This window comes from Eucalyptus grandis, chromosome 10 (assembly GCF_016545825.1).
Source record: "Eucalyptus grandis isolate ANBG69807.140 chromosome 10, ASM1654582v1, whole genome shotgun sequence".
NCBI classification, from domain to species: Eukaryota; Viridiplantae; Streptophyta; class Magnoliopsida; order Myrtales; family Myrtaceae; genus Eucalyptus; species Eucalyptus grandis.
The window spans coordinates 12,600,401-12,625,820 of record NC_052621.1 but is presented as its reverse complement, the minus strand read 5'-3'; the positions used below and the strand labels follow the sequence as shown (position 1 = coordinate 12,625,820).

The following is a 25,420-nucleotide window of genomic DNA, read 5'->3' as shown; positions in this document are numbered from 1 at the left end:
GATTACATCCGCGTCACAGAGTTTCGGAAATTTGGTTTGCCTTCTAAGTTCGTGCCAAAGAATTTCAAAGTAGACAATAGACTCGTATCAAGGAGTACCGAAATTCGACTTTAGGTCTTTTAAATTCGTACCAAGGAATTTTGGTGTAGATCATTTACATGGTTGTCAAGGAGTTTTGAACATTAGGCCTTTTTTAAATTCGTGTCAAGGAATTTTGATAAAGAAAATTTAAACTCGTATAAATAAGCTATATTTTTTTTCATGAGATAGATAGTTTATGCTAGTATCTCAAGGCATCGTAAATTTTGTAATGAAGTAGATAGTTTAGGCCCATATGCAATGGCATCATGTATATAACTTTACGAAGTAGACAGCACCACTCTAGAATGAAATATAACAAACATTTTTATGTATTTTTATTACAAATATTAAAAATAACTAAATTCATTAAACACTTCGGAGTGGGGCCATGTCAAACTCAAAATTTGGCCTGATCAGAAATAGATTTATAAAACACGCCTAAAGATCGGACTGGCCATGTCAAGCCTAGGAGTTGCGGGGCATTGATCTGGATCTTCGACTTTCGATTATTTGCACGGTCAAGACAAGTTGTCATAAGTTAGATCATTTTCTTTGCGATGTAGTGCGTATTGTGTTTAAAATTGCAAACCCTATATTATCTAAGATTCACTTTATATTACCTTGGTTCATTTTCATCAAAAGAAAAAATAAACATAAAATATTATCGTCGTGACATATTTTTCGTGGCAAATTATTATCTCGGGCGATATGCAAATGGAGCACGACAAAAAGACGTGACCTCCGACAGAGTTCATCAAGTTGCCAACTTTTCTTGGTGGACCGACGCTTCGCCTACGATTAGAACAGAAGGGTTGAAAGGACAGGTTTGGACGACCATTGATCTTTTGATCCGTTTACCCACAGCAAAACTTTCATCCCTAGGGGATTGGAGGAGTGCATCGTTGATGGAATGGTTCTTAGAATAGTCGCATTTGAAGCTTACTTGGCTTCGCATTAATTTGAAATTTCTTAATTCTAGTAAAGGTGGACGTAATGACGAATCTAACAAAGAAACCAACACTTCTCAGGAGGGCGTCGTAATTGCAATAGGGAGAGCAGGATGACCACATGAGAAACTCTTGCGATTCGATCCTTTCCCTACGTTCACAAGTAACGATCAGATCGCTTGGACTCGGGTCTTTTTGCCCGAGTCCTGCGCTTCTCCGACGGGATCATGAATCGAGCCAAATGGAAAAGCCCTTGCGATAGCCATCGATGGTGTCATCCCAAAACTTGGCAGAACCCGACCGGTTCCTACGAAAGTAAAAGTAGATATTCCAGAGGGTCAACAAGATTGAAATTAAGTGAGTCATTTTTCAAGACAGATGAAAAGCTAGTTAAGGTCCCACGGCGTTGCTGCTAGCCCGCTTCTGGTTCTCATACTAATCAATGAAATCAGGACAAGGGGTAGTCAATGACATAAAGCTGCATTTTACTTTTAGAAAATGACACAAATGTTTCTTATACTTTAACCCAATATATAATGTGATCCCCAAACGATATTATTGATGATCTTAAACTAATAAGAGAATTCCACAGGATATTTTCATATAGTTCATGCTCCAAATTAAACATGTACTAAAGATTTAGGATATATATGAAATATTTAGCTAAAATTTAGGGATCGCATGAAAAAAATTAAAAATTCATAGATTATATTACATATTGAAATAAAGTTCAAAAACTATTTGTGTCCTTACCCCTTTTAATGTCTAAGTGGGTTCCAGTTGAAGAAGCTAAGAAGATGCGATGGAATCGAGGATTCAAAGCCGTAGACTAATGACCTCGTGCATTGACCGAACAGAAAAAGCAGGCCTGTCGCAAAAGCTTTAAGAAATCAAGCAGCTATGTACTTCTTGAGCCCTGTCTAATCAGTTCAGGTTTACCTAATCCTAAATTTCTTCTTCTTTTTTTTATGATCCAAGGAAGTCCCGTACGTCGCGGGCAGCCCCTGGGGCCCCACGGGAGGACCCACCACCCCGTGGAACGAGTAAGACGCCAAGCGTTTCCGCGACGAGTTGAATCCTCGCCCTCCGAAAAGAGGTCAGTGGGTCCCTCCACGATGAAAAAGACTTACCAACGGAGCCATCGCGGCCGGTGATCACCTAATCCTAAGTTCATCTCTGAATTCCTCTACTAAATTACATTAGTTCCAAGGGTTAGTTAGTAGGATGGAATTGCATTTCTTTATTGTTCTTAGATCGATTTAGAGGTCATTAACGTGGACTACTCACTACACAATTCGATTAGCATAGGAGGATCGATCATTAGGCTATGTGAGGAGGAGTTCTTTGAACATAAATTTGTCTAGATGGAGGGTGAGTAATTTCTTAGGTCAGTCGAACTGTTTTGGACAGGATGTAGGGAGCAGGTTTTCCTAAATCTAGGAACAGCTTTTGCCATGTTATCTTCCATTAAATGAAGTTGTTAATCCTTAGTTAGTTTTTTTATTTTTTTTTGTCAATCTTACTCTATTCTTACTCTACACTCACTCTCAAACTTTTGCGAGCGTGGGAGTCGAAACCCACTCCTGAAACTTACGTGTCCTCACCCCATCCCCTTCTTAGAAGGTGGGGATGTGAACCCCTCACCTCCCCCTTCCATGTTGGAAGAGTGGCTACTGGAGCGAATCCCAATGATTAATCCTTAGTTAGCTTTTTCCATGAAAATTACGCACTTGTTTGGCAAGCAATTTGCCCGTGTCGAGCATTTTGTAGGCAGGTGGGCTTTCTGGTCAAGCAATCTTGCTTTTCCTTTTCTTTTCAGAATTTGAGAACTCAAAAAAGAAAAAGAAGAAGAGGGATGCAACTGATATAAAATCTTTACTAAAACAAATTTACTAAACGATATAAAGTGGGACTATTTCCACCCCTAATTTGGCGAAAACGCCCCTTTTCATTGTTAGTGAACAAACGCATCCAATTCCTTCTCTCTTTTGTCTCCAACATGACACTCTTTCAAGTCCCTCCGCCTCATGCCCCTAGATTTGCCAGCCCATTGCCACCGCCTCGCTCCATTGGCGCCATCACCCACCTCCGGCATCAATCTATCACTTCAGAACCCCCTAAGGGTGATCGGGTCCGGGGTGGGTAGGTTCCAAACTTAGACCCTATACCTGATCCTATTATATTCAGTTTCCTTTTTTCGAATCATATACCCGACTTTATTTGTATTGGACTCTATTTTGAAACCATTATGTTTTTCCGATCCGATTCTAGGATTAACCCTGTTTCCACTTAAATTTGTTTTGCAATCGTCCGATATCTTATACGGCTTTGAATTTTACATTAATACACAAGAATGTCCCTATTTCTACACCCAAAAGAATTTACTTGGGAGTAAAAGCTGCAAGAGAACATGTACCTCTAAGATTTCATGCCCAACGTTGCAGACGTGAATCACATTGGATGGCTCGGTCATTTTCAGCAACGAACCTAGAAGAAGAACGCCATGATTAGCAGAACCATCCAACCCTCCAGCATCACAATTAATATCCCTCTATGAGCACACTTCCATTCAAAAGCAACGGCCAACGCCTCCCATTTTTGTATCACATGCCCCACTCGAACGACCACAAAAAAACTGCATTGACAAAAAACGAACACCCACATAACCAAAAAGCGGGCACAGTAAATCAAAAGCGTTGTTCCGGCGAGGAAGATCCCAAAAAAAAATTCAACTTTACACTTTCCGCTCACGGATACCCGTCTCTAACAACAAACCCACCACGAAAACATTGCTACGAAATGCAAAGCCGAATCGAGAGATGTCGAGAACGAGAAGAGGACTTGCCTGACATGGAAATTAGGAGAAAAAGTAGGGTTTTGGACTTTGGGCTTCCCAAACCGGTTCCCGAATGGATAATCACTCAGAGCCGAATCATAGACTAATTCAAACCGGTTTCAAATTTTGGGAATTGGTTCCCGGACCGATTTAAATGGAAACCGGTTCTCAACTCTATTTTTTAGGTGGGCCGGTCCGGTTCCCGGGTAAACCCAGTTCGATTGCACACACCTAGAACCCCCCCCAACCCCTCTCTCTCTCTCTTTCTCGTTCGCTTTTCATTTCTCTTCTTCCTCCACCAAATGTCGCCTTTTTGTCATTGACAAGTCGTTAATGGTGTAGAGCTCGATTGTCTTGAGCTCGACGCTCATGCATCAAGGAGAATTAGACGAGGAAATACAAAGGTAGGTAAAGATATTGGCATGAGTAGAAACGAGCTTGCTCATAGTGGTGGTAGGTGGAGGAGGTCATCGTGTATAATGACAATGATGATGCGACAAAGGCAACGACAAGAGAGGAGGAAAAAGAAATTAGAAATAGAAATGATCAATGGCATTGTTGTAGATTGTTCTTGTCAGATTTCATCCAGTTTAAAATGAGATTCAAGTTGAATGGCGATGTTTTTAGAAAGTCTTTGATCTCTATATTCATATGTCTAGTGTAGGCTCTGATTGGAAAATGACAGAATGTGAGAAAAGGTTATCTTCTTTTAAAATTGCAGTATGACCTTTTGGGATGAAAAAAAAAATGTGAATGCTAAGCTATTGTCATGGAGATTTTAAGATGGCAAAAAAAGAGTGAATGGAAAAGATTATGAGAGAGAGAGAGAAGGGGTATTTTGGTCACAACACAAGAAATAGGAAATTTAGCCATATTGAGGGTGGAAATAAACTCACCTAGTGCTATAAGACAGGAAATGAAAATGAAACAAAGCACAAATTGAATAAGAGTAAAACTCACCTATTCTATTATTTTATCCATTGTTCATTCCTCTCCTAAAGTGCATTCCACAAGCCAATTGTCCACGTGTAACTTAACTAATCAATTGGCAAATTAGGTGACCAAGGTCCATCGAAAATAGGCCTTCTCATCTAATTGGTCGCTCGAACCCCTTCCACCGGCGGGGACGCTTATAAGATATTTTATATTATGATGTCCTTTAACTTTATGTCAAAAGTGTTGGTCAATGAAGTGTAAAGGAATATTTTGACCGAACAAAGAAAACCACCTCTCCCTCAATTGATCTTATTATTATCAGTGAGTCTTTATTGTTGAGTCAAAAGTCATTTGATTGAGTCATTTCATTTGTGTCATTTTCTGCGTTCTCAACTTTGCGAGCAAAAGTTACTGGTCGAGGTCCATTTGTCTCCGATGAACCTAATAAGTCAACAAATCCATCGTCACGTCTACATTGTATAGACCTCCTTTCAAGGATCAAAATAGCATTAATAAGAATATAGGATCGAGTTGGAATAGCCGATTTTAGGTGCCAAAACTCGCTATATTTTCACATACAACAGATGAGGTCCATGAGTTGAACACGGTAAAACGTTAATCTGCATGACAGTTCGTAAACTATTAATACGACAAAAGACGCACATATCAAGGACCGTTTTCACATTTGGCAGCCTAAAGAAGGCACAAAAGATGGAATCATCCCAACACCATGATCAATCTCGGAGAAATTTCATGGATCTTGAGATATCATTGTCTCGGTTCTTCCTATAGGAGCAAAGCAAAGCAAAGCAACTGCACATCACGGAACAGTGACGTTCAGTCTGTGGTTGAAACGGTCTCTTTCTGGATGGCCACGGCCTTCCGCCTAGCGTTTCTTTTCCCGGAGAACTTTCATCAAACGTGTGGTATGCAACCCATCGTCTTCTTCACCGCTCTAATCGCATGGCCACTCGCACTCCTCCTCCTACCTCTTTCGACCTCTTCGCCATCGCCGGATCGGAACATGGTCGACAGAGTTTTCCGACTCTGCCTTGTCCTGATGTCGTTCAGCTCCATCTCCGCCGGCAACCTCTTCAGCCCGAACATGAACAGGTACCACCTCGACTTCAACGGAGGCGCCAGAATCTTCACCTTCGCGAAATCGTACTCATCCGCGCCCTTGTTCGGCATGTACCCATATCCGCACTGGTACTTGTCGAGCTCCAGCGGCAGAGACTTGGAGCTCGAAATTTGCCCAGGCCGCGGACGGCCGTTTCTTGAGGTTCTTGATTTGTTGGAGAAGAGAGATCTCCATCTGAACAAGAAGGAGCCTCTTTTCTTCTTGGGTTTGTTCCGGTCGTGATTCTTGCTCAGGGGCCTTTGAGTTTGGTCTGGCGGCAACCTGTATGGGATGATCTTGCCGCAGAACACGATCTTGTTGTCGGATGGGTAAGTGAAGGAATTAGAGACGTCCTCGCTGGAGAACTCGAAGAAATCTTGGTCTGCAGCTGAGCTCTGACCCTTGCCCGCCTCCCCGAATTCACGTTCCCAAACCGCCGAGTTGCTGTAGATGGGAAGATCACAGAGCGAGAGCGCCTCCTCATTCTCTTCATCCTCTTCGAAAGGGCCATGAGGATCAGCGTTCACTTCGAGCTGCTCAGCATGGAGCTCTCCCGAAGAAACCATGGCGGCCCGCGAGGTATATACCGCCGGAAGGGAAGCAAAAGGAAGGATCTTTGGTGTCTGGCATGTGCTTGAGGAAGAGAAGAAGAAGACGGGTGAAGCTTATATATAGACGCCATGAATGGTCGAAAGGGTTTCAGAGAATTTTCTACGCTTATGGCAGGGTGATGAGGGCGCTCGGCTGGGCGGCACTAGAAGAAAATGATATGCTTCTTGTCTGTGGTTTGCTCTTCTAGAAGAGCAAGCGAAGTGAAGGCCAACTGGTGCTAAACGTTTTAGGGGGAAGAAAAACAACGTGATCGCACTAAGTCAAAAAGAAAATTTAGATTTTAGTGCTTTAATGATTCGACTTTATTATTCACATATAATTGACATAATTTATGCTTTTAGCTCGTTCCCTGATGAAATATTGATATAATTGTTTATATGGTAAGCCGACAAATGTTGCCAACGTATCGCCACATCGATCCTAAAAGATAGAAAAGCAAGAAAAAAAGAAGCATGATTGATGAGAACGCGTGTATCCAACCAATTTCTGGTTCAAATTATTGAAAAAAAAAACTGTACGAGATTGAAACCTTGGATATGATGTGGTCCAAGAAGGTGAGGATGTTCAACACCTTCGAGGTTATCTACCGAATCAAGTTGTTTTAGAGTTCTTTCAAGAGATTAGATCTAAGCAGAAATTAATACAGAAGGCTATAATTGATTGTATACATATGTTGGCCTTGATAACAAAGAAGACAAGCCAAGTTTTAGACTTGTGCCTTTGTTTTAGGAAAAAAATAAATGATTTGGAGGATATTTTCCAAATGAATGAATAAAAAATATTCTTCATATTTAATACATAGTTCATCAATTAATTACTTCAAGAAATATAATCAATTAATTTCAAAAAAATCAAATTATTTATTTTAATAAATGATGTGGCCTTTGCACTATCCTTTTCATTTTCTTAATTCATTTACATTTAGTCTAGTATGATATTATTGTTCCAAAACAATTCAATCTAATATTTGAAAATGCACAAAAGAGGAATGAAGAGAACTCGATTTTTTTGTCCATTTGGTTTGGTTTGAAACATGATCCAACCGACTCACTCAATTTGGTTTCGTTTCCCAATTGCATTTGCTCTAAGATCGGATACTTTTTCTCCAAATCAAAATAAGTCAGATAAAGTCGTACCGCTCTCACCCTCGTATCAAATTTAGCTCTGAGTGGATCCCAATAACTCAATTTTGTGCCCCAAAGAAAAATTAATGGAGGATTGAGCACATGAGACATGATTTGGGATTGCCGATGTGAATTTAACTGGGTTTTTTGTTTTGTTTTGTTCTTTTTCGTCCCTTTTTTCCGGGGCGGCGGCTCCACCTCGTTTGCACTTAGTCAAACCTGGGTGGTTGGCATGCAATGCGATGATGCATGGCGACGGCGACGGCGACGGGCCCGAAATCAAGGGAGAGTCACGGACTTTGTCTTAACGGCATCTACTTTTTCGGCCCCACTCCATTTGGAGTACATCCCGAATAATTCCCCCATGATGTTACCACTCCCCACTTCCCTTTTTATATTATCATTATTATTATTATTGATTTATTTTTCTGCAAAACTGTCTCTCTCTTTTCTTTTTTTTAAATACCAAAAGATAAAATTTCTATGCATCTTGCTTAGAGGTGAGAATGGCTCTCAGGTAGGTATTAGAATTAGAGAATCAAACCGGTGGAACCTATAGATTCCAAATTCTAAGGTATGTAGGTACATTTCAGATTTCAAAAATAAGGCACATGTTTCAATAGATAGATTTCAAGTTCTTAGTTTGAGGAACTTAGAATTTGAAATAAATTTTGATGTTTTTCTTGGTTCATGTTTTCGTGTGAGCTTGCAATATTCCATGCCATTTGATAACAAGTATATAATCTAGAAACACTAATTCAAACTTTCATTTTATGACCGAGACATTTACTTTATTAATATTCATATTTTTCGTATGGGTAAATATAAATTGTGATCGGTAAATAATAGCAGCAAGCAAAGGCCAATAAAGATTTTAATTCACTGGACCTGGGTAAATCCTAGAATCGATCCTAGAATCTGTGATAGAATAGGTCCTAGGTAAGATAGGTCTAAAATCCAAAAAAAATGAGGAACATGTTCTAATAGGTAGGTTTTAGGTGGAACTTATATGGAACCGCTCACCCTTAGTCTTACTGTCCCGCTTACCATTTTGGATTTTTCCCTTTTTTTTTATCTTGGTTTTTCTTTTTTCGCCAAAAATGGATGATTCTAAGAATAATTAGTCAACAAAAATATATTATCGACAAAAATTTATGTTTAAACATCGTGAATGATAAATTAATTTTCATTCATTCATTTTTGTAAGCAATACAAGCGATTATTTTATTTTTAAAATAATTTTCTAATCATTTATTTTTTGTAAAACAAATGAAGCCATAGCAATGGAATTTTCGAAATTCTTTGTGTACTGCACGCCAGTTATTGATTGGAATTCAGACATGGATTGATCATCCTTGGATTTTTACATACATAAGTACACTCCACTCGAGATTATTGCATAGATTTTTACTTCTCTTAAAGCCATATCAAATACAAAAGAACAAAAACCACAATAACGAGGACACTCATTTTAAATAGTAAATTTCCGAGATCATGAAATACTAGAATTAATCTCATGAAATAGGTAAGATACTAGCTATAACCTAGATAAGTAACCCGAATAAGGAATTATATGCACTTGACCATGGAGGCGTAGAACATGTGGCGTGAAATCTGCATATGGGGCATGCGATGGGCTTAATCTACGCATATAAATTGGCTCATTGATGGTTAAATCAACCCAAACCCTCCGCTAACAATTTGATGATAAAGGAAAGATACTCGAATTCAAACATAACGTACGTGGACCGACTATAATTCAGGATGTGCAGGTTAAGCCTGGTATGGTAGGATTGAAGTACTCTAAGATCAAGAAATGCAATATAACTTTTGCATGATTGATTTTTGAAAGTGAAATAGCTGAATACATGAAAAGACATTATGATCAAGACTAAAAAAAATTGAGAAATGTTTAATCACCCTTACTTTTTGTTCCCGTAAAGAAACACCTTATCTATACATTATTCGTTCTTTTAATTTTTCAAATTTTCTTAGGAGTAATAATGTTAGCAGATGTCACATATTTAAATCACAATGCGGATCAAGTTTTTGAATACTGATGCTTCCGCTCGATCTTCTCATGCCCATTATTCATTTTCCTTGCCTCTATTTTCCTATTTCCATTTATCTTATCGACATAATTACATTCACAACTCGTTGTGCCGGCCTAAAAAGACAGGCTTGCAAGAAAGAACTGCCGATAAACAAGCCATACATGTAGTATCGACTCGTTTTCTATAATAATTAAACTTTCGGAGCAAACGGTTTTGCCCAACCATCCCTCTCGCGTCTCCATCGGTTTGATCTCTCCTTCGAATCCTTCTACAGACATTTCTTCTCATCGTGTCTTTGCTAGGAAACTTAAGTTTTGGACTTTTTTGAGCTCTCGAGTTCTGCAGGCCGCTGGTGCAGGTAACTGCTGATTCCTCGAGTAAGACAAGCTTTCATTCAACCAGATTTTTGGCATATTCTTGGGTTTGCGGGGAATGATCAAAGGTCTTATGTCGCGTCTCTCGTAGACTCTGAGGTCGTCCTCTGGACCAGTCTCATTCACTTCTAGAAGCAGGCGGCATCTTTTGTTTTTGCTCCCAGGGTCGGCCGCCCGAAATGGGCCGGACAAGTGCTGACAAAAAGATGCTGAATTTTGGGCGTCTTTGGCTGGATGTGCACGGAAACCGCACCAACCCAGAAATTGGATCGGACCGAACTGATCCAGACAGTTTTGGGAGGGTCTTGATTCTAAGTATGGAACCGAACCATTTAGACTGATATGTCTTTTTCCCTCTTCTTTTAAAAAGTAATGAAAAATGAAGTTTTCAAAACCTTAAACCAGACTGATTCAACCCGAAAACCGGATCAACTTAGGACCGATAGGTCTGATTCTCAGTTCTAGGGTGGAACCGGCTCACTCTAGGAACTGATCACTCATAATCTTTTTCTCATCTTTTGCAGTTCGTTTGTTAAACATTCAAAAAAATCAAATATGTCCTTTGAATTTCCAGACAAAATGGAAATGTTATTTGAATATGAAAAAATTATTTTAAAAAAGTAACTATAAGTGAATTCGAATGTCGATATTTGCAAGTCTTGAATATCGGATTTTCAACAAATACCGAAGTGCATGAATTATGAAATTTAGATCAAGTGAAAGCTAACAAGTAATGACTAGAAAGGTGCTGATTAATGTGATAAAATGACAATAAGGCACATTTTATACTACTCCGCAATTGGAAAGTATAACAGGGGCAAACTACATTTTATAAGGGTTTGGATAATATATATTTATCATAATGGAGGGTTTATGCAAAGTAATAGAGAATTAACAAATCGAAGCCAAAGAGATAGAAAGTATCCAATTCTTCAAATTGAAGTTAATTGTCATTAATCATTGGAGTTTACTGGCCACCCTTCCAACATGAAAGGAGAAGATGGGGGATTCAAATCTCCATCTTCTTAGAAAGATTGGGATGGGAACAATTTAGTTTCAAATGTGGATTTGAACTCACATACTCTGCAAGCAGACAAGGCAAAAGTCTGAGAGTGAGAGCTTAAGTAGAAGTAGGAGTAGGAGTAGGAACGACAAAAAAGAAGAAGTTAATTGCCATTATTAAACTATTAAAAGAAAAAAAAAAGGTGTCGAAAAAAAACTTAAATTCTATTAAAAACATATAATTTTGAGTGATTAAATTATTATAAAGTAATCATTCAACTTTGGATTTGGACATACAACTGCACCCTTCAATTTGAAATAGTATTCAAAAGATTCTTTTGCTAAAATATCAGAGTGGATATTAAACGTATTATAGCATAAGTCAAGTTCCGTGCATGGTATAGCAGCTAGCTTTTTATGCAAGAACAATGATAAAAACCTCTCATATGTCGCGCACAGAATGATTTTTGGGTAATTCGTCAACTTAGGGACAGTTGACTTTTTTTTTTGGGGGGGAAATAGATTTGGTCAGAAATACTAAGATTGGAGGCTACATGGGCTTGAGAATCTCGTTCATGGAGGAAGTATCGATTCAGGGGGAAGAAGAAGGGGGAAGAAAAGCTTTCTCGACTGAAAGTTTCTGGAGATCCATCGAAGCCGAACGCCGCCGCTTACCTGCTGGTGAGGTTGCACTCCGTCCTCAATAAAAGAATGAGAATCTCGTTCACGGAGGAAGTATCAATTTAGGGGGAAGAAGAAGGGGAAGAAAAGCTTTCTCAACTGAAAGTTTCTGGAGATCCATCGGAGCCGAACGCCGCTTCTTACCTGCTGGTGAGGTTGCACTCCGAATCAGCCTTCGCATGAATTGAATCCATTAAAGCCGTGTGGATCATGAAAATTCAATGCAAGCCCTGTATGTTCAATGATTGTATTGCACTTTGCACTCAATCTATTAAATTGAGGTGATGCAAGTATGTCTTCATATGTTGAGTCGCGCATTACCTAATGCATCGTTTGGGAGATAAAAAGGCGGGAAAGAAAATGAGAGGTGAGTTAAGTAGATTTTAATTTTTCACAAGAAGGAATTTAGAAGGAAAATGTGAAAATTTCTCCACCCACCTCTCGTTCAGAAACTGCCCAAACCAGCTTTGTCAGTCCACTTCGAGGTTGGTTTCCGAAGAACGCCGGGTAGGTTCACGAGTTCAAAGCCTTGGAACCTACCAAAAGTCTGGTTTCGTTCCTCGTTTGATCATTGAATTCACTTGTTCTGCTTGGGAGCTAACAAATCAGGCCGATTCTTGGGTAGAACCGAAATCTGAATTGGCTCTATACCGTCCATATAATTTCATCTTTGAAAAAGGTGAGCTTTATTTAGAGTAAAGCCCAGCCCACACTTAAACTGCCAATGAAAAGGGCCCATACCCACTCACGCCTGATTACCCAGCCCACAGCCCCCTAAGCTGAAAGAAATCCAGCCTCTCTCTCTCTCTCTCTCTCTCTCTCTCTCATTTTAGGTTTGTTGAAAGTAAGTTGAAACAAAAAAGAAATTTCAAAAAACACCCAAAAAAAAAAAAAAAAAGATGCCCGCTTGTCTTGTGAGGGACTAGAACCGGTTCAGAGACACTTGGAACCCTCAAGTTTAGTTTTTGTTGGCACCAAAAATAATTTATTTACAGTCCGTTTAGTGACACTTCTTTGGAGAACAATTTCTTTTCAAAAATAGTTTTTTTCTATTTCTATTGTTCGGAATAATTTCTAAGTAAAAGAACACGTTTGGTAATTACACAAAATTTCAACTCTTAGAATGAAAAAGAAAATGAATGTATTGGTACGATTCATAAATCTTTTCGTAATGTACAATTTCTTTTAATTTCTTAATACTTTTTAATATTTGCCGCGGTCGTGGACCACCGCCACTGTTGTCACCAACTACTAGCTGGCAATGGTTGGATAGCAATAGGCAATGGTGGCGGCCAAGGAGGAAGAAAATAAAAAAATAAAAACTTATTTCTAGCGACAGTCGCCGCCATCACCAACTACTAGTCGGAAGTGATTGGAAGAAATAGAAACGTTACCAAACAAGCTTTTATCATGCGAGTAAGAACAAACGCGTGAGTGGCACCTAAACGTGACAGTCATGTGCATAGCATGTGGATGTTATTGACTCACTACAAATGTCATCTCATCAAAAAGTGTAGGAACTATCACATGCATATTAATGATGATATTCGTCAATGCCGCATGCTTAGTTGCCAAAATATGGCAGCAAACAGCTATAGGTTGTTGAGATGATTATTTATTGAAGGGACATTAGCAAGCTATTTGGAGTTTAAAATTGATTGAGCAATTGAGATCAAAGGCGCATGTGTTTTTAGGGAAGATCATGGGACACCCACTGTTATAGTTTGTGTAAGAGGCATGCAAAGTTATCAAGATGCGGAGGTAATAGACAGGAGTAATTAAAGGAAATATAACCGTTGGGAACCGTTAAAAGATGGTTACCATAAACTATTGTACATACCACTACTTGTCCATTAGATTGCCCCACACGCAAACCAAGCAAATTTACTCTTTATCTTTATTTACTTGCACTTTAGCTATCTTAGTTGTAGCTTTTACATATGCATTTTCGATTAAATTTAGACGTGGTGTTTTTATGTTCATAGTAATGTTCTCAAGCTATGAAGTCAATTAGATTCTATCATAATTTGTTTATACCTTTTCACGTCATTGAGTTTATAATTTTCAGGTATTGTCATATATTAATTTCCGCCTTGATTGGTACAACACTATTTGGATATAAGAAGTTGATTCTTGTTTGCCTGTGGTATTTCCTGTTCAAAATTGGTGTAGAATTATGGTTTCCTTAAATAAAAATTAAGAACAATATTCAGTAAAAGATATTTCGTCGTAGAAAAAATTATGGCAAAACAATTCCCTATTCCAAAGTTAGAACTGAGCCACTTGAGTCATGCTTAACCCTAATATTTCCTTTCTCTCACTATCACTTGGACACACTTTGGCTGGTAATCAAAGTAAGAAAGAAAATGGAAAGCAAGGAAGAGAAAATAAATGATGATAAAATAAGAGAAAGGATGTGAAAGTTGGTCATTATGCTTTGGTGCATGTTGAGTGAAAATGATATAAAGGGAAATTAATTTCTCGAATAGACTTCATTGTCCTTCATCTTATTCACACATGACGAAAGTAGGGGCAATCTTGGAAAACAAAATGCAACATTTGCATTTCCTTCCCGTTTTTTTTTCCAATTTTGGAAGGAATTAACCGGAGAGAGGAATTTTCCTCCTGTTCAAAATAATTTCCATTCACTTTCCTCCAAACTTCGACAGCCAAAGGAAGGGAAATTTTTTCCAAGTTTGTTATTTGTATCTATTTCTTCTCGAAAAAATTCCAAAAAAGTTCTAACTCTCTTACACTTATACTAATTTAGTCATTAACATTTGTACTAATTGAATTCAAAATCTTTTGACAATATGTCAGTGTAGTTTATTTAGCCAATTTTTACTAGAAATTACTAATATGAACATCATCCGTCTTACATGATATGACTAATGTTAACATAAATAATTTTTTTTTTTTTTTTTTTTGGACTTTTATTTTCTTTCTTTTTCCCAACTCTAAGTTAGCAACCCTTGCCTAGCCTAATCGAGTGCATCGCGACCCTTGCCAGCAACAGGCAAGGGTCTCCACACTCTTGCCCCAAATCTAGGGAAGGGCTCTTGCTCTATTGGTCAGCAAGGGCCATGATAGTCAACTAATGACCTTGCCGACTCGTAACGTTAAGAAAAAACAAAGAAAGAAAAAAAATTAAAAATCTAAATTTTTTTTTAAATAATAAATTTTGTCTATATTAGCGATAGTCATGTTGTGTAGGATATTCGGTATCCATGTTAATGATTCTTGACAAAAATTGGTTGAATGAACTAAATTAGCAAATGGTCAAAAGATTTAAGCCTCGATTAATATAATTTAAAAGTTTAGGATCGGCATGACATATGTGCAATAAATTTAGAATTTTTAGATACTTTCCTCATTACCTTTCACTTCACTCCATTCAAAAACATTGAAAAAAATAGGTTTCACATTTAAAAAATCATGTCGAAATCGAGCAAGGCAAGCTCCTCTCGCCAAGTCAAGTTGAAAGTGTGCGATTGAAGTCAAGTAAAGCGGACCCCTCGACTTGACTCGACTCGACTTGAATCGAATCGCCAATGCGCCAAAGCACGATCTCCGGGCCAAATTTTCAGGATCTTCGTGGGCCAAAAAGCATCTAAATCACGCGAATTTTGCCTAACCCGGCATCTCTCCGGAAAATCCCCCGAATAATCCTCGGCACCCTCCGACCGGACAATCCACGTCGGATCCACGAATTCCCTGTCCCCCACCTCCCGAGCGCGTGGCGCGCACCTCCCGGACCGCAAGGCCCAAGCGCGCCGCACGCGCGGGGGCGCGAGTGGGCGGGGGGAACCCCGCGCCCGAGCGAGGAATCAGCCGAGGGAGAGGGACAGCCGATGGAATTCAGGCTGCGCGACCCGGGGGCAAAACCGGAAACGCGGAAAGAGCGACCGCAGCGATATAAAAGCGTCGCCCCAAACCCTAGCGCCACTTCGCTCTCCATTTCCACACCCACCTTCCTCGTCTTCTCCATTCGCTTCGCCAGCGCTCGAGCGGCCGAAGGGTTTTTGGTTTTGGTGGCCGAGGCATCAGGAGGTGCGTCTTCCGTTTCGATTTCGGATTCGTCGATTTGTTTTCGTGCTTCGTGTTGATTGACATGGCTGAATCGCGCGGTGGATTGTGTTCTTTTGTTGGTTTCCGCAATGTATGATGGATCGGATGATCGTGTTTGGATGTCTGCCTCGTGCTTTTGTTTGGGATTCTGGCTCGTGGAATCGAGCGCTCGTTTTCTCTTGCTTTGTCGTCGAATCGGTTGAATCTGAGGATAGCGTTTTAGATCTGTGTAGTGATTGGATCTGCTCCGAACGAGTTGTTGATTGGACCGACCGGTTTCGAGATGATCAATCGAAATCATTTTTAAGCGCTGAGGTGAATGTGAGATAAATATTATATGGTACCTACAGGATTGAAGTTAATTTGGTATAGTCAAAACGATTTTCAACTGCAATTTTGTTTGGGTATTTCGATGACTTAAATTTATCATGAGGTTCTTGTTCTTGTTTGGGGTTAGGTTTCTTCCTTGAGGAAATTTTGTTTCTGGTGTCTAAAGCCAAAAAAAAAAAAAAAAAACAAAAACAAAAAACCTCGAATTTCTGCTCCTTTATCTGTCTTTCTAGTATGATCGAGTACATGGGTGCATGGAATGATTTGTGGCTTCTTTTGGCTTTTATTTTGGCAGTTGTGGTTCTTAAAGAATATGGACTGAATTTTCGTTGGGTGCCAACATGAGTAGCTTCAGAAACTAATTCTCTGAATGAATGTTTTGTGTGCTAGCAATCGATCGGTGAAATTCTATTGTTGCAATTTTTTGTTATGATAAATCACTTTTCTTAAGTACGAGAATCATTTTATCCTGGACAGAATCAAGCCTTATAATTCAAGATGGGTAAGGAAAAGGTTCACATCAGCATTGTGGTCATTGGCCATGTCGACTCTGGTAAATCAACTACCACTGGCCACTTGATTTACAAGCTTGGAGGAATCGACAAGCGTGTGATTGAGAGATTCGAGAAGGAAGCTGCTGAGATGAACAAGAGATCATTCAAGTACGCCTGGGTGCTTGACAAGCTCAAGGCCGAGCGTGAGCGTGGAATCACCATTGATATTGCCTTGTGGAAGTTCGAGACCACCAAGTACTACTGCACCGTCATTGATGCTCCGGGACATCGTGATTTCATTAAGAACATGATTACTGGAACCTCCCAGGCTGACTGTGCTGTCCTTATCATCGATTCCACAACTGGTGGTTTTGAAGCTGGTATCTCCAAGGATGGCCAAACCCGCGAGCATGCTCTCCTTGCCTTCACCCTCGGTGTCAAGCAAATGATCTGCTGCTGTAACAAGGTATGCTGTTTATTCTAGGTTGCTGTTAGTATATTGCTGTGTGTGTGTTGATTTACAATTAGCTTATAATTCTTTGATGACAGATGGATGCCACCACCCCCAAGTACTCCAAGGCTAGGTATGATGAAATTGTTAAGGAAGTCTCTTCTTACCTGAAGAAGGTGGGATATAACCCTGACAAGATTCCATTTGTCCCCATCTCCGGATTTGAGGGAGACAACATGATTGAGAGGTCTACCAACCTTGACTGGTACAAGGGTCCAACATTGCTCGACGCCCTCGACCAGATTAATGAGCCCAAGAGACCATCTGACAAGCCCCTCCGTCTCCCACTTCAGGACGTGTACAAGATTGGTGGTATCGGAACTGTCCCTGTCGGCCGTGTTGAGACTGGTGTCATTAAGCCTGGGATGGTTGTCACTTTTGGTCCCTCTGGGTTGACCACTGAAGTTAAGTCCGTGGAGATGCACCATGAGGCTCTCCAGGAGGCTCTTCCAGGTGACAACGTTGGGTTTAACGTGAAGAATGTTGCTGTCAAGGATCTCAAGCGTGGCTATGTTGCATCCAACTCGAAGGACGATCCCGCCAAGGAAGCAGCCAACTTTACCTCCCAAGTTATTATCATGAATCACCCTGGCCAGATTGGAAATGGATATGCCCCTGTTCTTGACTGTCACACCTCCCATATTGCAGTCAAGTTTTCTGAGCTGGTGACCAAGATCGACAGGCGATCAGGTAAGGAGATTGAGAAGGAGCCCAAGTTTTTGAAGAACGGTGATGCTGGAATGGTCAAGATGATTCCCACCAAGCCCATGGTTGTTGAGACCTTCTCTGAGTATCCTCCCCTCGGTCGTTTCGCTGTGAGGGACATGCGCCAGACCGTCGCCGTTGGTGTCATCAAGAGTGTCGAGAAGAAGGATCCTAGTGGTGCCAAGGTCACCAAGTCTGCTGCCAAGAAGGGCAAGTGAATCGTGCGGTTGAGATTCGACATCGTATCACATGGGAGTCATTGCAATAAGGCGTTGGTCATCGTCAGCTGTCTGTCTATCGGTCATTTAGGGGTTTGGTGCGCTGGTTATCACCATCTCATGTTCCTGTCCTCATCGAGCACGTGGTTGCAGAACTGGGTGCTCGATAGGCGGTGGCAGATTGGGGTCGCCAGCTCGAGTCAATTTTGAGTCTTGCGTTTGTGCACTGGCATTTGTACTGTCTTTGCTTTCTTTCCGTACCAGCCGAGAGTCTACTATTGGTTATTTTTCAATGCAGTTCAGGCCTTCGTATTATGCCCCCTTTGCATGGTATATTATCAATTGGTCTTGCTGTTGAAAAAGCAATAAGGCACGTCCTGATCGGGCGTAGCATAACAAGAGCAGCTGAACCATGTATAATCATCTTCGATGACGACCGATTTTCAAGATTACTGTGGTAGTGATGAGAATTAATTGGTTCTCCACTGCATAAAACCCAGTACTTTTTTACCTATTAAGAAAATATTTGGTATAACACTATTGTGACTAGCTTATAAACTCGAAAGGAGTTACCGACGAAATGTCAGTTCCCGAAATTCTTGATTGAGGCCGCCGACAGTGAGTGAAAATGATCGTATTCTTAAATCGAATTGGACAAGAGACGACGAAATGTCAGTTCCCGAAATTCTTGAATGAGGCCACCGACAAGGAGTTAAAATGATCGTATTCTTAAATCGAATTGGACTAGAGATTTTTGGCTACAGGGCCTGGTAGTCGTTAGATCAAAATGGCCCGCGTGTTTCGGAAATGGTTCCGTCAATCTCAGAAGTTGCTCGAGCCGTGAGTACGCTTCCATTCAAATTTGTCGTAATTACTTAACGGGAGTTTAGTACATTTCCTGGAATTAGGTGCTTGAAGAGCACACTGAGGGGTCAATCGTATAAATTAATAGTACTTGAGACGGTAAGGCTATCTGACGCCACATGGCCATTCTCTCCGACTTTCGAAGGGCCTCCTTTTTAGTCTCTAAAAGATATTAATCTATAAGACTTTCGGATCTCAAAAATTTTCTGATCCACATAATTTATAAAGTGATAAATGAAGAACAAATTTGTGAAACCACGTTCAATATATCGAGCCAACACTCTTCACTCTAAACTTCTGACGACACCAGACTCCGAGAAAGAAGGAAAAACTTTTAAAATGTCGTGGAAGAACTGTACATAGAAGAGGGATTTTTGGAAAGCGATCGTATTTGGCTTCTTATAAAAGATACCCTTACGTAGGCGGAGCCGAGGGTAATCCCGTGATAAGCGCACTACGACAATAATAGAGGCATATTAAGATCACTAGATGTAAAATGACTGCATGCATAGTGGAAGATGCTTTCTCCCGACGGGAGAACAATAACGAAACGTGTATATATATATAGCCCCCGTAGAGAATCCTCGAAGGCTCCTCTCCTAAAACAGATAGCTTGAAGTCTGAATTTCGTCATTCGAAAAGCAAATTCAAAACTAGCCTCCATTCGTTTCATGAAAAATAATCTTTAAAAAAAAAATCTTTCTTTTAGATTTTTCAATATTCGTTTCATGAAGAATAAACTAGTAACCACCCCATGTGGTGGTCGCATTAGCTTGGGCTTCCATCCTTCTCACAAAGGGGATGAATTCAAATCCCAGCGTAGTTGCTAATGGTCTTAAGTATGACGCTATGGTGGTGAGGGGTCCTGCACTAGTGTCACTGGGAGGTTTACGGACATTTGCAAGTTGGTTCCTCCTGCCCAAAAAAATGAAGAATAAATTAGTCGATGAAAACATTTTCTATTATTAGAAAAAAAATACATTTAAAAGTGGAGAAAATGCTTTTCATTTAAAAAAATAAAAAATATTTTCCATAACTTCTTCCACCTCACTTTCTTTTACTAAACACATTTTCATTTCATTTTTATGCTTTTTTCTTTTTATTTTTTAAAAGCGAGTTTTTAATTTATTTTTCTTTTTTCTTTTCTTTTCTTTTCTTTTCTTTCTTTCCTTCACTTCATCTTTTTGGCCTTGGTTAGCCGTCGGCAACTAGCCACAAGCTAGCTCAAGCCTCGCTAGATTTAGCGAAGCCAAGCTTGCCCGAGGTCGATGAGTTGGCCAAGGCTCGGACCTCGCCCAAGGTCACCAAAGGTTTGAGCCCTGCCTAGCTCACCAAATCTAGCAAGGCTTGAGCTTGTCGGCTGTGGATTGTCTTCTGCCCAATGCGGTACCCCTACCCCCCCTTTTTATTCCCATTGGATTTACCTTATTCACAAGTCGACTCCATGGCAGCAAGAAAAGGCGATCTCAAGTGAGCTCAAGTGAGCTTGAGTCTCATCAATCTATGGTGAGGTGGAAGCTCGCTGATGGCAAGAAGAGAAGGAAGAAAGAAAAGAAAAGAAATTTTTTAAAAATAATAATAAATTTTTATTAAAAATGAATGCATGCTGGAAAAATTCTTACCGAATGACGGAAAATATCTTTTGATTTATTTTTAAATTTTAGTCGAAAATTGAAAAATACAATTATTTAAAAATAATAATTTTCTAAACATCATATTTACGCAAAACGAAAGGAGCATTAGAGCTAGAATAATCACTTAAGAAGCGGCCGCTAGAGAAGCTTTGATTCCATCGTGAACATTCCCCTCCTCTCGTTTTCTCTTCACCATCCCTGGCGGCAAAATACTCCACTAAAGTCGAAGGTCAGCCAATGGGCAATGGGTAGCGTGGGTCTCACCCAATGCCGACCCTGATTTTGAAAAAATATTAGGTACCATAAAAGGATCACACCATCCTTACTCTGAAGTGTCATCGGGTCCCTCCGCATCAGCCAATTTTAAACCTAGGGCTCTCTACTCTCTCTTCTCTCTATCTTTACTCATCTCAGCGCTTTATTTCTCTCTCCTCTCTCTTCTCACTCTCTCCCCTCTTTCCTGACCTGACGACATTCTCTCCCACATATAGCTCTCTTTGATGACAGCCGCACTCTCTCCGACAACGGCGATGCTCCCTCTCGAGGACGGCCTCTTTCTCTTCTCCACATCTTCTTCTTCCTAACCTCTTTCTTTCTGAATCGTGCTCTCTCCCGACGCTTGACTTTCTTCTTCTCTCCCGACTCGTGACTGAGAAGCAATGGCTATGCTCTCTCGTCTAATCTTCCATCAATAACTCGCTTCCATGCTCCGCTATGCTCAAAGCTGTCTCTCCTGACAATTTTTTTCTTTTTACGGAGGGTTTTACATCCGCATCTTTATTTTGGGTGACGCTTAATTGTCAAAATTTCTTGTTTTGCCACAATGTGTGTAGGGGTGGTTCCTACAAAACGGAGAAGCAGTTGTTATGCTCTCTCATCTAATCTTTAAACGCTTCCACACTCGGCTCGACTCAAAGCCGTCCTTCCCGAGAAGCCCTAAATCTGTGTTGCCCCGCAATCCGACTAGGCCTCATCATTTCACCTCAGGCTGTCTTCACTGGTCTCTAGTCTCTATTCGATTCTCTCAACTTAGCATGTAAGCCCCTTCTCTTCGTTCTTTTTTTCTTTTTCTAGTTTTGTTGCATCTCTTCTTTAGCTTCTCTCAGCAGTCAAATTCCTTAATATTTTCTGTACTCTATCTTGGGTCCTCGTTAGTTTTGGCTTTGTTGGTTGCATTAGAGTCTTTGATAGAAACCAAATAATTTTTTTTTTTTCTTTTTAAATTGCGTGCCTAAGAGTTCTACTCTGAGTTTAAAACAGAGTCAAATCTTGATGATCTTGTTCAATCGAAATTGGGGACGGTGGATGAGTTAGAAGCATTAATTGGCCTCTCTATCACGTGTTATAAAGTTTTTTGATCAGATTTAATATTGCGGATGGAGAGTTCTGAATAGCAAATGCATAAACGCAGTCATTCTTAATAGCCTTTGATTAGTTTAGTGGGATGGGTCGTTAAGCCTCAAATTAAGAAGTGTTTGTACTTTGTCTATTTCATTATTGAGAAAAGTTAAAACTAATCTTTAAATCATTTTGGAGTGGTCTTAATGGTGTTTGGTGATGCTTGTTGCTAGCAAAATATGATTGAATGAGTAATTCATAGAGTTGTAGCTCTGAAATTTGTTTGACTATGTGGTACAATACAGATGAAATAACCAAAACAACGTCATTGGGACAAATGTATTAGTATATGTTGCAGCTGATGCTTATTGCGGCATTTGTTGCGGCTGCAATTTTATACAGATCTTATGGCATAAGTTTAGGTGTGCACTAACTATTTTTCTTCATCTCCTTTAGGAAACAGAACCTCCAATGCATCAATCTGCAAAATGTGCAAATGTTGGTGCAATAAAGAGAGATGCGAATGCTCAACCATAGGTCCATATCTTGTTGGTGTTTTTTTCGATCATTAGCTTTTTGGTCAGGCAATTCAATGAAAAATATATACTAATCGTTGGTATTTTTCTTGATTGCCAAGAACTAACGAACCGCTATTGCAAGATAACACAATGGCTTCTCTGGCAACAATCGAAGTTTGCAACTCAAATGCATCAATCATGGCAAGTGGCGACCTGCTTGTGCTGCATCAAATTGGGGGTGTTAAAAGAAGTTTGAGGGGCCTCCCTCCACAAATTTGCAGCCCACCTACTATAGAATGTGAGAATGTGACTCAGACAAGAGAATGAATGCATGTAATTTGCATCCAATATTCCGAATATACGGCTAGAGCAAAAATGTTCTCTGGTCCTATTGTCTCAGCAAATAATTCTCACAATGAATCTCGCCTGCAAATGCAATCAGTACATACTCTAAGTTGTACTAGTCGTACCCATGGATACACATCTTCTATGCAACAATCCTCTTTACGTTGAAGAAACAGAAGCCACATTCAAAAGATACATAGGACATGGAGATCGTGGCAATCGGTTCATTTGTTTTCCCATGTGTGCAAGAAATACTCTGGGAGGGCATAAACATGGCTAATGAGTAACTCATTAGAATGCTCGTCATCTCTTTCAAATTACATGCATTCATTCTCTTGTCTGAGTCACATTCTATAGTAGGTGGGCTGCAAATTTGCGGAGGGAGGCCCCTCAAACTTCTTTAACACCCCAGTTTGATGCAACGCAAGTCGCCCACTTGTCATGACTGACGCATTTGAGTTGTAGACTTCGGTTGTTGCCAGAGAAGCCATTGTGTCATCCTACAATATCGGTTAGTTAGTTCTTAGCAATCAAGAAAAACACTGATGATCCACATATATTTTTTACTGAATCGCCCGAACAAAAAGCCAATAATCGAGAAAAACACCGACAAGATATGGATATGTGGTTGAGCATTCGCATCCCTCTTTATTGCACAAGCAAAATATCCATTATTAGATTGTTTACATCATACATCAACCTAAAGGAATAGATGTGATCATGACCTCAAACAAAGCGACTTGTGTACATTTGCACATTTTGCATATTGATGCATTGGAGGTTTTGTTTCCTGAAGGAGATGAAGAAAATATCTAGTGCACACCTTATAGCTTACGCCATAAGATCCGCATAAAAGTTGCAGTTGCGACAAATGTTGCAATAAGCATCAGCTGCAACATATACTAATACATTTGCCTCAATGACGTTGTTTCTGATTATCACATCCGTATTGTACCACATGAGTCAAAGAAATTTCAGGGCTGCAACTCTCTATGAATTGCTCCTTCGATCATATTTTGTTAGCAACAAGCATCACTAGACACCATTTAGACTACTCCAAAAAGATTTAAAGATCAGTTTTAACATTCTCAAGAATGAAACAGACGTAATACAAACACTTTTTAATTTGAGGCTTAACAATCCATCCCGATAAACTAATAGAAGGCGATTAAGAATGACTAGGTTCATGTATTTGCTATCTAGAACTCTCCATCTGCAGTATTAAATCTGATTAAAAGACTTTATAACACATAACAAAGAGGCCAACTAATGCTTCTAACCCATCCGCCATCCCCCAGATCCGATTGAACAAGATCATCAAGATTGGACTCTGTTTTAAACTCCATCGAGCATAATTCTCAGGCACGCAATTAAAGAAAAAAAAATCTTTCGTTTCTATCAAAGAATTTGATGCTACCAACAAAGGAAAAACCAGCGAGGACGCGAAAGAGTACTGAAAATATTAAGAATTCGAATGTTGACAGAAGCTAAAGAAGAGATACAACAAATCAGAAAAAAAAAAAAAAGAACGAAAAGGAGGGGCTTACCTGCTGAGCTGAGAGAATCGAATAGAGACCAGAGACTAGTGAAGACAACTTGAGGCGAAATGATGAGGCTTGGTCAGAATGCGATGCGCCATAGATTTAGGGCTTCTCGAGAGGGACGACTTTGAGCCGAGCTGAGTGTGGAAGCGATTAAAAATTATACAAGAAAGCAGAGCGACTGCTTCTCCGTTTTGCAGGAACCACCCCTACACACATTGTGGCAAAACAAGAAATTTTGATAATCAACATGTGAGCTTCACCCAAAATAAAGATGTGGACATAAAACCTCAATAAAAAGAAAAAAATTGAACCTGAAAAGCGAGACAGCTTTGAGCAGAGCGAAGTGTGGAAGTGAGTCGTTGATGGAAGATTAGACGAGAGAGTAGTGCAATTGCTTATCGGTCACGAGTCGAGAGGGAAGAAGAAAGCCGAGCATCGGGAGAGAGCGCGATTGGAGAAGAAAGAGGTCGGGAGGAAGAGACCGTGGAGTGTAGAGAGAGGCCGTCGTCGGGAGGGAGTGTCGCCGTCATTGGAGAGACCACAACTGTAGTGGGAGACAGCGCTATTTAGGAGAGAACACTGTCAGATAAAAAAAGAGGGGAGAGAGTGAGAAGAGGGAGGAGAGAGAAATGAAGCACTAAGTTGAGTAAAGATAGAGAGAAGAGAGAGTAAAGCACGCTAGCTTGAAATTGGCTGATGTGGAGGGCCTTAAGGACACGTGTTGATGTATGAATAGTTCAGAGTAAAGGATGATCTGGTCATTTTAGGATGCTTAATATTTTTCTTTGAACTTTCTCCCTTTTTCCCTCTCAAAACTTCCCCATGCGCCGTCCAATGGAACGACCGAGAGAGAGTCGGTTTATAAGCGTTCGTTGCGCTTGGTACACTCTTGTTATCTTTAGTTGCTTAGTAAGGGTCTCCTTGCAGCTTTGGAAAAGTAAAATTCATGTCTCACTATTTTCAAAAAAGTAAATTGGTAAGCGACAAACTAAGCCGAAAGGCACTAGCAGATTACAGTTGCAGTTCACGAGCAACTATGGAAACCACACCTAAGCCACCAACTTTGACTGAGACCGGCAAGCAC

At 40.1% G+C, this 25,420-nt stretch overlaps 1 protein-coding gene and 1 long non-coding RNA gene across 2 annotated transcripts; one reads left to right on the top strand and one right to left on the bottom strand.

The window, feature by feature from the left end:
• The first annotated feature begins 15,659 nt into the window (after nucleotides 1–15,659).
• LOC104421812 (elongation factor 1-alpha-like) lies at nucleotides 15,660–18,408 on the top strand. The gene is made up of 3 exons (XM_010033923.3): nucleotides 15,660–15,817; nucleotides 16,643–17,125; nucleotides 17,209–18,408. The coding sequence occupies exons 2-3, from the start codon at nucleotides 16,664–16,666 to the stop codon at nucleotides 18,091–18,093; spliced, it is 1,347 nt and encodes a 448-aa protein (XP_010032225.1). The 5' UTR covers nucleotides 15,660–15,817; nucleotides 16,643–16,663; the 3' UTR covers nucleotides 18,094–18,408.
• Nucleotides 18,409–22,775: 4,367 nt separating this feature from the next.
• On the bottom strand, nucleotides 22,776–24,939 carry LOC120289207. The gene is made up of 3 exons (XR_005547123.1): nucleotides 24,648–24,939; nucleotides 24,340–24,542; nucleotides 22,776–23,292 (listed from the first exon to the last, which is right to left on the bottom strand). It is a non-coding gene; the product is annotated as an uncharacterized LOC120289207 (long non-coding RNA).
• Between the last annotated feature and the right edge of the window lie 481 nt (nucleotides 24,940–25,420).